This window comes from Lytechinus pictus, chromosome 6 (assembly GCF_037042905.1).
Source record: "Lytechinus pictus isolate F3 Inbred chromosome 6, Lp3.0, whole genome shotgun sequence".
NCBI classification, from domain to species: domain Eukaryota; kingdom Metazoa; phylum Echinodermata; class Echinoidea; order Temnopleuroida; family Toxopneustidae; genus Lytechinus; species Lytechinus pictus.
Genome location: NC_087250.1, coordinates 743,204 through 759,137, shown reverse-complemented (window position 1 = coordinate 759,137; position 15,934 = coordinate 743,204). Strand labels below are relative to the sequence as shown.

At 33.9% G+C, this 15,934-nt stretch overlaps 1 protein-coding gene across 1 annotated transcript in view; it reads left to right on the top strand.

Annotated features, from left to right (window-relative positions):
* The window catches only part of LOC135154463 (kinesin-like protein KIF21A), a 37,251-nt gene extending 21,956 nt beyond the window's left edge, over window positions 1-15,295 (top strand). The window contains exons 10-11 of the mRNA XM_064100608.1: window positions 5,991-6,190; window positions 12,261-15,295. Coding sequence (XP_063956678.1) covers window positions 5,991-6,190; window positions 12,261-12,312 — 252 coding nt within the window. The 3' untranslated portion in view covers window positions 12,313-15,295. The remainder of the gene's footprint in view (window positions 1-5,990; window positions 6,191-12,260) is intronic.
* The last annotated feature ends 639 nt before the right edge of the window (window positions 15,296-15,934 follow it).

The following is a 15,934-nucleotide window of genomic DNA, read 5'->3' as shown; positions in this document are numbered from 1 at the left end:
AGTTTTTTATTGACGTTTCAGATCGATGACCGGAGACGGTCATGATGTGTCGCGAAGAATATCCTGCGTGATCTAGGATGGTGATGCTCGTGGCACGGAGCGAATGGTTGGTGTAAAGCTTCGAACACCCTGCACTCTCGCTGATTTTCTTCATCATTATTTGAAGAGAATTATTGCCCAAGGGCACATTGTCATACCAGACCTTATCATCACCCTTAACACGAACTTGCTTTGGCCTTTGCCAGAAGCAGTCGCAGAGAGGGTTTAACTTGGAAATGTAATACTTCAAGTTCTTTACTGGGCAACGAGAGTTTCCAGCGATTTCGTGCATCTGTCCACCCTGGCTCACATCTTCATCTGACTTGTGATTTTTTGTTGACATGTCTTTCATAGTGAAATAGTCATGTCCATTTTCCTCATGTAGAACAAAATCACTGCATTTCATTCCTCGCAAATTTTCCATACCCCGATTCGCGAAGTACATCATACAATCTAAGACCATTTTGTGTTGCAGCTGTCTAGGGTTGGAAATGTCAAGACTTTCTTGAATTAGTTTTATATCAGCATCAGTGATAGCTGGGTAGTGCTTAACCGACGCCTTTCCCTTTGATTTGAGCTTCAACAATATGGCTTTGAATGTGCGATTAGAGAGAGCAAATTCCTTACCTTCCTTAATGTTTATTCCTCTTGAAGTCAAGAAATGACGTTGTAGAGCGAATCTGATACCATGCATTGTCTTCGCCGAGTAGTCCAGGCCGTTCTTACTCCGTGCACCAGCATAAAATCGCGACAACAGTTTATCCAGTTCAGCGTTGTTGAGATCTTCATAATTAACGTTGATGATAGTGCAGTATTCGTTGAAAATTGCCAACCCGTACTTGATTTGTTTTTTTGTATTCTCCGAATCTGTCGAGGCAATAAAATCTTCCAAATCCCCATCTTCAACGAGATTGAATCTCGGCTCGTCACTGGGCGCAGCCATTGTTGTTTATGTTTACATGCACAGCTGATCGACGACCTTTCACCGCGGCGGCCGCGCAAGCTCAGTACCAAAATTAAGCGATCGATCGACGGATATCGATAGCAAAATATCAAGTTTTGCGAAATAATGACGTCAGACCTCGGTATATCCAAAAATATATCGAGGTCTGACGTCACGCAACATCATAGTTGAAATATATTCGGTCACATGATGCTACTTGAACCAATCACTATACAGGATTCACTCTATGTAGGATATAACATTAAATCTTATCGTCAACAGGCAAGGTCTAATGTATTTACAACATTAACTCTTATCGTCAACAGGCAAGGTCTAATGTATTTACAACATTAACTCTTATCGTCAACAGGCAAGGTCTAATGTATTTACAACATTAACTCTTATCGTCAACAGGCAAGGTCTAATGTATTTACAACATTAACTCTTATCGTCAACAGGCAATGTCTAATGCATTTAGAACATTAAATCTTATCATCAACAGGCAATGTCTAATGCATTTAGAACATTAAATCTTATCGTCAACAGGCAATGTCTAATGCATTTACAACATTAAATCTTATCATCAACAGGCAATGTCTAATGCATTTAGAACATTAAATCTTATCGTCAACAGGCAATGTCTAATGCATTTACAACATTAAATCTTATCATCAACAGGCAATGTCTAATGCATTTACAACATTAAATCTTATCATCAACAGGCAATGTCTAATGCATTTAGAACATTAAATCTTATCGTCAACAGGCAATGTCTAATGCATTTAGAACATTAAATCTTATCGTCAACAGGCAATGGCTAATGCATTTAGAACATTAAATCTTATCATCAACAGGCAATGTCTAATGCATTTAGAACATTAAATCTTATCGTCAACAGGCAATGTCTAATGCATTTACAACATTAAATCTTATCATCAACAGGCAATGTCTAATGCATTTAGAACATTAAATCTTATCGTCAACAGGCAATGTCTAATGCATTTAGAACATTAAATCTTATCGTCAACAGGCAATGTCTAATGCATTTAGAACATTAACTCTTATCATCAACAGGCAATGTCTAATGCATTTAGAACATTAACTCTTATCATCAACAGGCAATGTCTAATGCATTTAGAACATTAACTCTTATCGTCAACAGGCAATGTCTAATGCATTTAGAACATTAAATCTTATCGTCAACAGGCAATGTCTAATGCATTTAGAACATTAAATCTTATCGTCAACAGGCAATGTCTAATGCATTTAGAACATTAACTCTTATCATCAACAGGCAATGTCTAATGCATTTAGAACATTAACTCTTATCATCAACAGGCAATGTCTAATGCATTTAGAACATTAAATCTTATCATCAACAGGCAATGTCTAATGCATTTAGAACATTAAATCTTATCGTCAACAGGCAATGTCTAATGCATTTACAACATTAAATCTTATCATCAACAGGCAATGTCTAATGCATTTAGAACATTAAATCTTATCATCAACAGGCAATGTCTAATGCATTTAGAACATTAAATCTTATCATCAACAGGCAATGTCTAATGCATTTAGAACATTAAATCTTATCGTCAACAGGCAATGTCTAATGCATTTAGAACATTAAATCTTATCGTCAACAGGCAATGTCTAATGCATTTAGAACATTAACTCTTATCATCAACAGGCAATGTCTAATGCATTTAGAACATTAACTCTTATCATCAACAGGCAATGTCTAATGCATTTAGAACATTAACTCTTATCATCAACAGGCAATGTCTAATGCATTTAGAACATTAAATCTTATCGTCAACAGGCAATGGCTAATGTATTTACAACATTAAATCTTATCGTCAACAGGCAATGGCTAATGCATTTAGAACATTAAATCTTATCGTCAACAGGCAATGTCTAATGCATTTAGAACATTAAATCTTATCATCAACAGGCAATGTCTAATGCATTTAGAACATTAAATCTTATCATCAACAGGCAATGTCTAATGCATTTAGAACATTAAATCTTATCATCAACAGGCAATGTCTAATGCATTTACAACATTAAATCTTATCTTCAACAGGCAAGGTCTAATGTATTTTACAACATTAAGTCTTATCGTGAACAGGCAATGTCTAATGCATTTAGAACATTAACTCTTATCATCAACAGGCAATGTCTAATGCATTTACAACATTAAATCTTATCATCAACAGGCAATGTCTAATGCATTTAGAACATTAACTCTTATCATCAACAGGCAATGTCTAATGCATTTAGAACATTAACTCTTATCATCAACAGGCAATGTCTAATGCATTTACAACATTAACTCTTATCATCAACAGGCAATGTCTAATGCATTTAGAACATTAAATCTTATCATCAACAGGCAATGTCTAATGCATTTAGAACATTAAATCTTATCATCAACAGGCAATGTCTAATGCATTTAGAACATTAACTCTTATCATCAACAGGCAATGTCTAATGCATTTAGAACATTAAATCTTATCATCAACAGGCAATGTCTAATGCATTTAGAACATTAACTCTTATCATCAACAGGCAATGTCTAATGTATTGAAAACATTAAATCTTATTGTCAACAGGCAATGTCTAATGCATTTAGAACATTAAATCTTATCGTCAACAGGCAATGTCTAATGCATTTACAACATTAACTCTTATCATCAACAGGCAATGTCTAATGCATTTAGAACATTAAATCTTATCATCAACAGGCAATGTCTAATGCATTTAGAACATTAAATCTTATCATCAACAGGCAATGTCTAATGCATTTAGAACATTAACTCTTATCATCAACAGGCAATGTCTAATGCATTTAGAACATTAAATCTTATCATCAACAGGCAATGTCTAATGCATTTAGAACATTAAATCTTATCATCAACAGGCAATGTCTAATGCATTTACAACATTAAATCTTATCTTCAACAGGCAAGGTCTAATGTATTTTACAACATTAAGTCTTATCGTGAACAGGCAATGTCTAATGCATTTAGAACATTAACTCTTATCATCAACAGGCAATGTCTAATGCATTTACAACATTAAATCTTATCATCAACAGGCAATGTCTAATGCATTTAGAACATTAACTCTTATCATCAACAGGCAATGTCTAATGCATTTAGAACATTAACTCTTATCATCAACAGGCAATGTCTAATGCATTTACAACATTAACTCTTATCATCAACAGGCAATGTCTAATGCATTTAGAACATTAAATCTTATCATCAACAGGCAATGTCTAATGCATTTAGAACATTAAATCTTATCATCAACAGGCAATGTCTAATGCATTTAGAACATTAACTCTTATCATCAACAGGCAATGTCTAATGCATTTAGAACATTAAATCTTATCATCAACAGGCAATGTCTAATGCATTTAGAACATTAACTCTTATCATCAACAGGCAATGTCTAATGCATTTAGAACATTAACTCTTATCATCAACAGGCAATGTCTAATGCATTTAGAACATTAAATCTTATCATCAACAGGCAATGTCTAATGCATTTAGAACATTAACTCTTATCATCAACAGGCAATGTCTAATGCATTTAGAACATTAAATCTTATCATCAACAGGCAATGTCTAATGCATTTAGAACATTAACTCTTATCATCAACAGGCAATGTCTAATGCATTTAGAACATTAACTCTTATCATCAACAGGCAATGTCTAATGCATTTACAACATTAAATCTTATCATCAACAGGCAATGTCTAATGCATTTAGAACATTAACTCTTATCATCAACAGGCAATGTCTAATGCATTTAGAACATTAACTCTTATCATCAACAGGCAATGTCTAATGCATTTACAACATTAAATCTTTTCTTCAACAGGCAAGGTCTAATGTATTTTACAACATTAAGTCTTATCGTGAACAGGCAATGGCTAATGTATTTACAACATTAAGTCTTATCGTCAACAGGCAATGTCTAATGCATTTAGAACATTAAATCTTATCGTCAACAGGCAATGGCTAATGCATTTACAACATTAAATCTTATCGTCAACAGGCAATGTCTAATGCATTTAGAACATTAAATCTTATCATCAACAGGCAATGTCTAATGCATTTACAACATTAAATCTTATCTTCAACAGGCAAGGTCTAATGTATTTACAACATTAAAGGAGAATGAAACCCTTGAAACCAGCTGAATCCATATCAAAGAGAAAAATCAAAGGAACACATTGTTGAAAGTTTGAGGAAGATTGAATGAATAATAAGAAAGTTATGAGCATTTGAATATTGAGATCACTAGTGCCATGTAGATCCTCCCATCGGCAATGCGACCAAGATCTGTGATATCACACACGTACAACTCCCTCATTACTTTAGTACTTATTTCACTTATATTCTCACTTTTATAGAGTCTATCACAAGGTGAGGTGTTCTCTTTATGAGATGACAAGTACAGAGGTTTCACAACATTATATCATTGATGAATCGTTTGTCATATGATTAGAATGAGCAAAAATAAATGTTTTGGGGTATATTTTCAGTGTCCAAATGGGAGAGTTGTACGTGTGTGACATCACAGATCTTGGTCGCATTGCCAATGGGAGGATCTCCATAGCATTAGTGATCTCGACGTTCAAATGCTCATAACTCTTTTATTGCTAGTCCTATTTTACTCAAACTTTTGTTGATCTTATTCTTTAATTTTTCTGCTTTCATAAAAACTAACTTGCTCCAAGAGTTTCATTCTCCTTTAAGTCTTATCGTCAACAGGCAATGTCTAATGCATTTAGAACATTAAATCTTATCGTCAACAGGCAATGTCTAATGTATTTACAACATTAAATCTTATCATCAACAGGCAATGGCTAATGTATTTACAACATTAAATCTTATCGTCAACAGGCAATGGCTAATGTATTTACAACATTAAATCTTATCGTCAACAGGCAATGTCTAATGTATTTACAACATTAAATCTTATTTTCTACAGGCAATGTCTAATGCTCATAAAGACTGGATATGTGCCTTAGACTTCTTACCAAGTTACAACTGTCTGTTAAGTGGCTGTAGAGGGGGCTATTTAAAGCTGTGGAACATTGAGACGTGTACCCCTATGGGAGAGATGAAAGCTCATACCAGTCCTATCAACTCCATAGCAACCAACTCAACACATGTCTTCACTGCTTCAAGGTGATTTTAATCGTCCAATCAAATGATATCCCCTGGTCATGTGACCATTACTGAATCCTCCTCCATAATACAAAACCATTAAAGATCACAGATTTTCAGTAACAATATGAACGTCTGACTCAAGCCACCATTTAAAATCTTTCAAAGTCACTTGGGCAATGTTTTTAGTCAATTTTTTTTTGTCCCGATAAGTTTTCAGATCTGACAACTTCTCTTGATTTTAATTTGCCAAGAAGCACCGTTGGCAATTGTTTGATAAAACAGAGTTTGCCAGATTAAATTTCTGACTAGTCCTTTCATGAAACACTCTAATGGTTAATGTGTCCTTATTTGTTTGGATATTACAGCCCCCAAAATGTTCTCAAACCTTCAAATCATATCAGTTAAACTTAGATTCAGCATATGTTTGGGCCTTGATGAATTTACTTAAAATCGCATATTGATATCTTTAAAGGACAATTCCACAACCCCAAAAAGTTGATTTAAATAAAAAGAGAAAAATCCAACAATATGAAATATTGTATAATTCAAACAAAAAACAAAAGAAATAGTGAGTGATGGACATCATCGACTGACTCGCCTAGTTGTGAAACTTAAAAAAATCATAACTTTCTTATTTTACATCCGATTTTGATGAAATTTTCAGCACTATGCTAGTTTGATTTTTCTCTATTTATTCAAGTCAGCATTTTCCTTGGGTGGACTTGACCTTTAATAAGGAACAGAATAAACTTGGCATTCAGGATCGTGAATCACGATAACAACAGTAATAACATGATGCATGCCATAATTGCATCATGATTTTAACTAATAGTATCTCTCCGGTGAAATCAAATGCACATCCCTCAAAATCCTGCCAAGTTTCCTATCTGTATAGTAGATACTACATAGTGCTAATATGAGTGATATATGTATAACATTTTCATACTTGTACATTTGATGTGCATATTTGATGTCTTTGGTATGCTATAAGGCTTGTGTGTGTTTACTTTCTGTTTTGTGTATACTATTTTAGATTAGTGCTTGTTATCCATAATAATAGTTGTCATTCCTCTTTTTACATTATCTTCATTTTGTCAACTCCCATATCACAATTCATTTTTACATGATGTGTATTCAAGTATTAACCCTTATAAGACTGGGGGGGGGGGGCCTTCAACGTTTTTCACGATAAATCCACCGCGCAAGTCTTGTGCAACTTTTGAGATCAAAATTGCGACTCCCGGATATGCGGTAACAAAATTACGCAAAATTTCGTAAGTGCATGCAGACCCAAAATTGCTCAAAGATGTGAATTTTTGTATAAATCCAATGCAAATAGTGTTTTTAGCCAAAATTCATAAATGTATTATTTATTTTCCTTTTACTGATTGAAATCAATCAAATTCATCATGTTTAAGGTCAAAATAAAGTCCCAAAAATTTCCATTGAAAAAACAATTAAAAAACAAATAGTTGAAAAACAGGGATATACATAAGAAATTTAGAAAAAAATAAAATGCATAAGAAAATAAATGTGATTTTGACATTTAAAAAAAGTAGATTTGATCAGATTCCTATTAAGAGTCTGTGAACCAAAAATCAGAATTTTAGGGGCATTTTTTAGTTAATTAGAGCAAACATTTGAATTTATCCATAAAATAGCATGATTAATTAGCAGTGAGATTTTTCGCAGAATTTCGATCTTATAGTTTTGTAGAATATGCCATGGGAAATACACGTGCCAATTTTCATCGTGATTGCACGATCGAAGGCCGCGATCATAAGGGGCACTTCCCGCGTCTTAGGCGTGTCGAAATAGCCCAGTCTATTTAGGGTTAAAGTTGTGTATTGTCTGTTTACTAGGCTTTTTCTATGTATTTCTTTGTGCGCTTACTTGTCTGTATACGTATTGTTATCTCATTTCTTTGTACTTGTCTCTATGTATATGTATTATCTCATTTCATTTGTGTTTTTTCTCTCCCTCCTATCTTTATTTAATTGTTCATGCTTTGCATAAATGCCATCACCTGACTACTCACTTGACTACTCACTTTGTCACCTGCTACTCACTTTGTCACTTGACTACTCGCCTTGTCACCTGACTAATCACTTTGTCACTTGACTGCTCACTTTGTCGCCTGACTAATCACTTTGTCACTTGACTACTCGCTTTGTCACCTGACTAATCACTTTGTCACTTGACTACTCACTTTGTCACCTGACTAATCACTTTGTAACTTGACTACTCACTTTGTCACCTGACTAATCACTTTGTAACTTGACTACCCACTTTGTCACCTGACTAATCACTTTGTAACTTGACTACCCACTTTGTCACCTGACTACTCACTTTGTGACCTGATTACTCATTTTGTCACCTGATTATTCACTTTGTCACCTGACTGCTCACTTTGTCACCTAACTACTCATTTTGTCACCTAACTACTCACTTTGTGACCTGACTACTCATTTTGTCACCTGATTACTCACTTTGTCACCTGACTACTCACTTTGTCACCTGACTACTCATTTTGTCACCTGACTGCTCACTGTAGTATCTGACTATTCATTTTTTCACCTCACTTCATGAAATGTCACTTGACTTTACCATGTAACCATTATTTATTATAATTTTATATTATCTCATTAAAATGTCATGAAATCAAATTCCCTAGTCTAATTTTATTGCTCCATCATTCTGTTTACTTATTGAATGATTTTGTCCACGGTCACATCCGCTATGTAAAATCAAGAGAAATGTTCTTTTGATGCCTTTTTTATTGCATAATGCATGTTGAAATACATAAATCTGCACTTCTTATATATGTAGTCCTTGCTGCTTGCTTGCTTTATGATTCATCAATATGTTTGCTTTATCTCTCTCTCTCTCTCTGTCTCTCTATTGCTTTGGAAATTCCCATATCCCACCCATCCCTGCATGCTTTGCACTGTCTGCTGCTCTCGTGTGTTCACCTTTCTGCTATCCCGATCTATGTTGGTTGGCTGGCATGCCTCCCGTTGTTATGGAAACAGTGACATGATCAAATTATGGAGAAAGTCTGAAAACACAAGACTATCAAGTTTATAGCACGCTGAACTGGTTTATAGTGTGGTCTCAATATATCTCTGCATATCTGGGTAAGATTGTCTTATTAATACTGGTACAAGAATAATCACCAATGATGAAGGTGATGGTCAAACTGTCATTTTTAGGCAAGCTGAATATACATGTAAACATCTTTCCAATGCAAATGGATACATATCAATCTCTTCCCAATAGTGTGTGTTTGTTTTACCTCCCCCCAATTCATTGATAGTTTAGATAGTGACCTCTGTAACCCAAAAGGGTAATTCCTTGCATACAATGAGCTAAGTTATCAAAGTCTAGTCAGAGGCCAGTTTGTCTGATATTCCCTGAATGGAAAAGCTTTTCACCAAAATAATCAAATCAATATTACATTAACAGGGATGCAAACCTGGGGCGGTATTCTGAAAATCGTGTTAAATATCATTTTATCTCTGTGATTTAACGCGCCCCTAACATTCCCCAAAATCAGTATTATGAAAATTATCTGCGTGTTATCTCATTTTGTGTTATCTTCAGCTTCTCCAACTCTGCATCTATTTAATCCAATCAAATGCGCTGTTAAAGAAAAGATCGCACAGAATTTTCAGGGGAAAATGTGTGGTGACACGAATCCTGCATTGTGACATAATTTTGTAAGCGCATACAGCTAAATAATGGTTAGAGTTATATAGAGAGTTATGATGGGGAGGGGTGATTAAGAATGGATTATTTCAGACAGCATGGGTACAAAATAATAGGAGATAGAGGCCTTGATCGATTGTAGATTGGGCATGGGGCGATCATCCTATGAAACTATGGGGGCAAACATATTTATTTGCCCCCCAAAAAAAATTTGAAAACTTGAGAAAAATATGTAATGTAAATTAAAAAAGCATGAAAATCACTTTAGAAAAACAACTTGACATAGAAATATTAATTATCAAACATACAAAATTGTAATTTTTGGGGTGAACCCCGCACACAAAATTCTTCATTATAATTTGGAGTGCAGAGCGATCAGACAAATAATTTTGATTTTTTTTTCACTTTTGCCCCCCCCCCTTCCATAAATATAGATTGACGTCCCTAGAGGCAGGGAAGTCATAGATTAAGGATAACCTACAATAATTGAGAGTTCAAAATTCTAATAATTGGAACTATGAAAAAAAGGGAAAAAGTTTGGGAATATCAAAGAAGAGTTCCCAAATCCCACGTACTTAACAATTCCATACTTTTTAATTTCTGTTTGTTTCTTTTAGACGATTTTGATTTTCTTCCTCTCCTTTTTGTCCTTGTTAGCTCATCTGGCCCGAAGGGCCAAATGAGCTTATGCCGTGGCGTGGCGTCCGTCGTCTGTCATCCGTCCACAATTTCAAAATGCTTCTTCTTCGCCATTTTAAGTCCGAATTTAATTCTGTTTGCTTTATATGATAGTACTAGGTGGGGGATTCAAAACTTCTACACAGAATTTTGAAATTCATTAAATATGCTAATTTATGCGCATTTTTCAAAATTCACAAAAAATGCTTCTTCTTTATTTGTTGACCGATTTTGAATTTTTTGCTTCCATCTGGTAGAGCTTCATGAGGTTCACCAAACTTCTCCACAGAATGTTGACATTTTGACCAGAACAATTTTCATGCTAATATATGCGAAATTAATTTATGCATATTTTTAAAAATTCACATAAAATGCTTTATCTCTTTAATTGTTGACCGATTTTGATTTTTTTTCTTCCATCTGGTAGAACTTCATGAGGTTCACCAAACTTCTACAAAGAATTTTGAAATTTTCAGTAGAAAATTATTTATGCTAATTTATGCGAAATTTATTCATAAATCACAGAAATGCCTCTTTATTTGTTGACAGATTTTGATTTTGTTTGCTTTATATGATAGCTCGAGGTGGTGATACAAAATTTCAACACAGAATTTTGAAACTCATTAAATATGCTAATTTATTCATATATTTTCAAAACTCACAAAAATTACTTATTTATTTGTTGATTGATTTTGATTATTTTTGTTCCATCTGAGAGCTACATGAGGTTCACCAAGGTTTTACACAGAGTTAAGAAATTTTGACTAGAAAATTATTTATGCTTAATTTATATGAAATTTATTCATAGATAAAAAAAAAATGCTTCTATGTCATTTCTTCATCAATTTCAATTGTATATCCTCAATTTATGTCACCAATGTCAACTGGGCTGAAATTGAAATTGTGTTAAATTTAGTTGCGAGATGCCGCATGAGCTCCACATCATTGATGTGCTAGTTTATGATTTGGCAAAAAGTAACCAAATAAATAATTCATGAGCATATAAAGAAGATAATGATTTTTAGATAAGCCAAAATAAAGATGAACTTGAAGAGTATTTTCACAGGAAGTTCAAGAATAGTAGAGAGAAAGGTAGATCGAGGGAAAATGGAGCTGGAAAAATAAAATAAAATTTAAAAAAGTTCTGCCGTATGATAGCTATGTGCCAGTATATGTTCTTTAGGATTGCGTCTACTAGAAAAAGTGCAGCCATTGTATTCCTCAACTTAACCTCTCCAGTGTTAAACGTTTGTGTTATCTTTGAACAAAATTTTTGCCAACACCATTTTAAGAGTACCAAATTTTGTGTTATCTTCCACCCTAACACCGCGTATAGGGGTTGCGCGTTGCGCACTGCATACATGTATTTCATGACTGTGCGCGGTGTTAACACTTGGGCCACATGTTTTTCATTCCTACATGATTTGCAGAATACCGATTGTATTAGCTAACACCATTTTCAGAATACCACCCCAGGTCATAAAGAATTGTAGTAATATCAGGTATGAAAACAAATTGTCATTGCAGTATTGTCAATTTTCTGCTCTACACTTGTATAGAATACAGTTTTGGAGTGCATAACAGTTTGATGAAAACCTGTAGTATTTATTAGAAATGAAATGTATGAAATATTGCAAAACAAGAAACACATATCTCTGTAATAACCAATAATGTCCGATTGTCTTGTTTTTCTCTTTTATAGTGATAGGACAGTGAGTGTGTGGAAGAAAAATGGGGAAGCAGATCGCACATGACCTTTGACCTGATGATGACATCACAAAGGGCATCATGATGTTCAACCATAACTGCAAGCTTGATGAGTCAAAACACATCCTAACTGGTTGCATCCAGTTTTCACCGCTTTGATTCTCAGTGGTTCTTCTATATACAGTGCTACATTCATGCAGTGTCGATATGAGATTGTGAAATACCTGCTTAGTTGTTAGTATGAAACTAATAACTATATGATTTCTAAATTGCCGAAATCAAATGCAAGAATTATAGTTATGAATATCACAAGTGCACTATTATACACACTGTTTCACTCTACATGCCACCTATACATCAACATATATGTATAATCTAAATTTAGTCATTTATTCTTTCATGTGGAATGTATGCCTAGAAAGATGTACAAAACAGGATGAAAATGATATTAATACATTAAAGGGGAAATGTGACCCAAGTAGACAAATTATGAAAAGGAAATGAGAAGATTAGGAAAGCTAATTGGTGAATATTTTAACAAAACTTGACACATAATAAGAAAGTTAGGCAATTTTTTACTTGTGAGAAGCTTTGATTCCCGTTTATATTGGGATTCGAATTGGCTTATGGTGATGTAATTATGATGTAAGGTAAGGATAACTGAGGATATACATGCATGTTCATCTTATTCAACACTGGGGAAAAAGTGCTTAGGAGAAAACCACACAAATTCCTGTTAATTAAATTAGACAAATAGATGTGAAAAAAACAAAAATGAAATCACCAAATTCCAATTTGAGATCGACATAGTTTTCGAGAACAGTTTTCGGAACTGAAGTGGCTACCCTGGGTAAAAATGCCGCTATTATTATTATTATTATTATAGTCTTAGTGATCTCATTTTGCAAATAGTCATTACTTTCTTATTGCTTATCCGATTTTCACAACTTTTTTTTCATTTATTTTATTATTTTGTTACCATGGCTGGATTCCCCTTTTCCACATCGCAGGTCTGTAGGGTGTATGCTATATTGCTGTGACACCAAGTTTACCAGCACCAGATTTATTTGGTCCAGAGTTAATATGGTGTTGATACAGTATGGTGTAAGTGTTGTCTTAGCTGTTAAATGGTGGCATACTCCCCAAGGAGTGGATAATGTGTATACAGTGTGCAATCCAGAATGTGAAGACCAGGATAATGATATATCTGGGGATGTCCTTATGATCTGACAGTTACTATAAAAGTTACATCTTACTTTTCGGATATGCTGCAATCTGGCTTGGTGCAAACAGCCCAGCTAGGCATACCGGTGAGATGCGCACAACTGTTTTTTTTTCTTGTTGTGTACACTCTCAATGGAACAATCTTAAGATGAGGGATGTTATATTACTTAACACCAATACCAACTAGCTCTGAACACTAAACCCAGTTTAGAAGTATGCAATCAATGTTTGTAGATTGACAAATAGGAAATAGCGCCCTCAATTGTTTGTAAATATGAATATTATATTTTTTTGTTGGAATACCATCGTTTAATTCTTCAAAATTCTAAGAAATCATGACAGAATAGATGTTGACAAGTGTAATATATGCATGCTGTAGAAAGAGTTTATATTTATTTTCTATGTGTATATGTATGTATATGTTAGTGCACATAATATTGCTTGACAATGGCACATATTGGCATAAAAGTGAAAAATCCCCCCCCCCCCTCTTTTTCAGTATTCCTCTCCTTTTTTTGTTATCCATTGTTGAAAGATGGAGGACCAAAATGATCATTTTCTTTCAACAATTTCAATTTCTTTGCAAGTACATTGACATTGCTATATTTGAAACACATAGGCACACCTACATAGCCTCATGTACAATGCTTTATCATGTATTGAACCACAGAGACCATTATTGCGCAATTATTTCAATCTTCTTGCAATTTAGAAAGTCAAAAAGGGGCCTAAGCTTTCGATCCTAGCAGAATCTTCGTCGGAGGCAAAATGACAAACATATAAAGTGGAACAACCATAATATAGACCACAAACAAGCTACAGCAACACTAGAAACAAGGAGACAAAAATATATTCTTGCAATTTGTCAGATATTGCACAATATATCAGTTAGTAATTATACTTGCTGCAATAAATGCAGTATAATTGAAATGGCTTTTACTGAGCTACTATTGCATTTCAAGTAATGTAACTCCTGCCAGGTTCTCATTTATGTCAAGCGGATTGAGTGCAATTGAGCTCTCAACATATGAGCTCTGTTGACCCATGTGTGAACAAGTCTTTGTTTATCGGCTACGCAAGTAACGCAATCATTCCATGCAAACAATCAACATAGACAATAGCTACAGTGTTTTATATGAACCCTTTGTGTGTTCAGCATATATAATATGGATTGTCTGATCCCCAGAGATGTTATTAATGAAGCTTTAAGCATATTCCAAAATATTTTGTATAGATTATAGTAGAGAAATATAATGTATTTATTATTGTTTGAATGAGTTTGTTGGCATATTCTATTGTTTGATTTGCAAAAGCTGATAGAAAAATATCTCTCTAATTTCCAGGTAGATTGCAGCTGTATGTATTATGATAGTTCCACATTAATAAGTGAAAATAAATGATATGCCTTAACCCGTGGAGCTGTGAGTTATGTCTGACAATCAATGAAGACTGGATATAAATAGTGTGTGATTCTGCCACATAATACACATTGCCTGATTTTACATGATTGTTTTATTTTCATTTTCAATTCAGAATGTATTTCATTATGCAATAACTATCGTTTTGTAGATAATTATATTGCCATGTTTTGTAGATTCACTTTTCTGTGATACAGACAGGCAAATAAATTGCACAGGGTTCTTTGGAAAGGGATGCTCCGGGCTGAGAATATATATATCTACATAAAATGTTATAAATGTTATAGAATTTCATAAATAAATTTCATTCATTAAAAGTGGTAAAATAAATAACAGAGACCCAAGTTTTCTAAACAGTTCTTAACATCATATTCTAATTTCTTTTGTGACATGTATAAAGCAATTGTAAATAGTGAAAAAAATTGAAGGGATGCTCCAGGCTGAATATATTTATATTTCAATAAATAAAGTAAAATTTACAGAGCAAAATGCTGAAAATCTGATCGACATCAGATGACAAATAAAATTATTGAATATCCTCACTTGTTCTTATGTATTTTATTATGAAATCAGATTTATTCAAAAAATTTCTACCAAGAACTAAAAACAATTGGATTGACAACTGATTAAGTGCATTTGTTATTTTTTGCTGCAACTTATTTCATCATAATGGAGACATCATTTACACATGTATGAAAAAAGTTAAGATATTATGATGTCATGTAATAACGTAAGAAACAGGAATGTGGGGATGTGACATCATCAGTCCACCTAATGAATATTCATGATGACATGCATATTTTTTCACATAATTTGCTTAACTTTGTTATTTGTTATCCGATTTTGATGAAATTTTCAGCATTTTGTCTTGTCTTTTCTTTCCGTTAATGCCCACGATCATTGATTATTATTATAGCATATGAACGTCAAGATTGACTTGACCTGAATTTCGTCGGGACCGGCAGGTGCAAGACACCGGGTGAACACCCTACTCTTTGACGAAAAGATTATTGGTTTTAACGTGCAT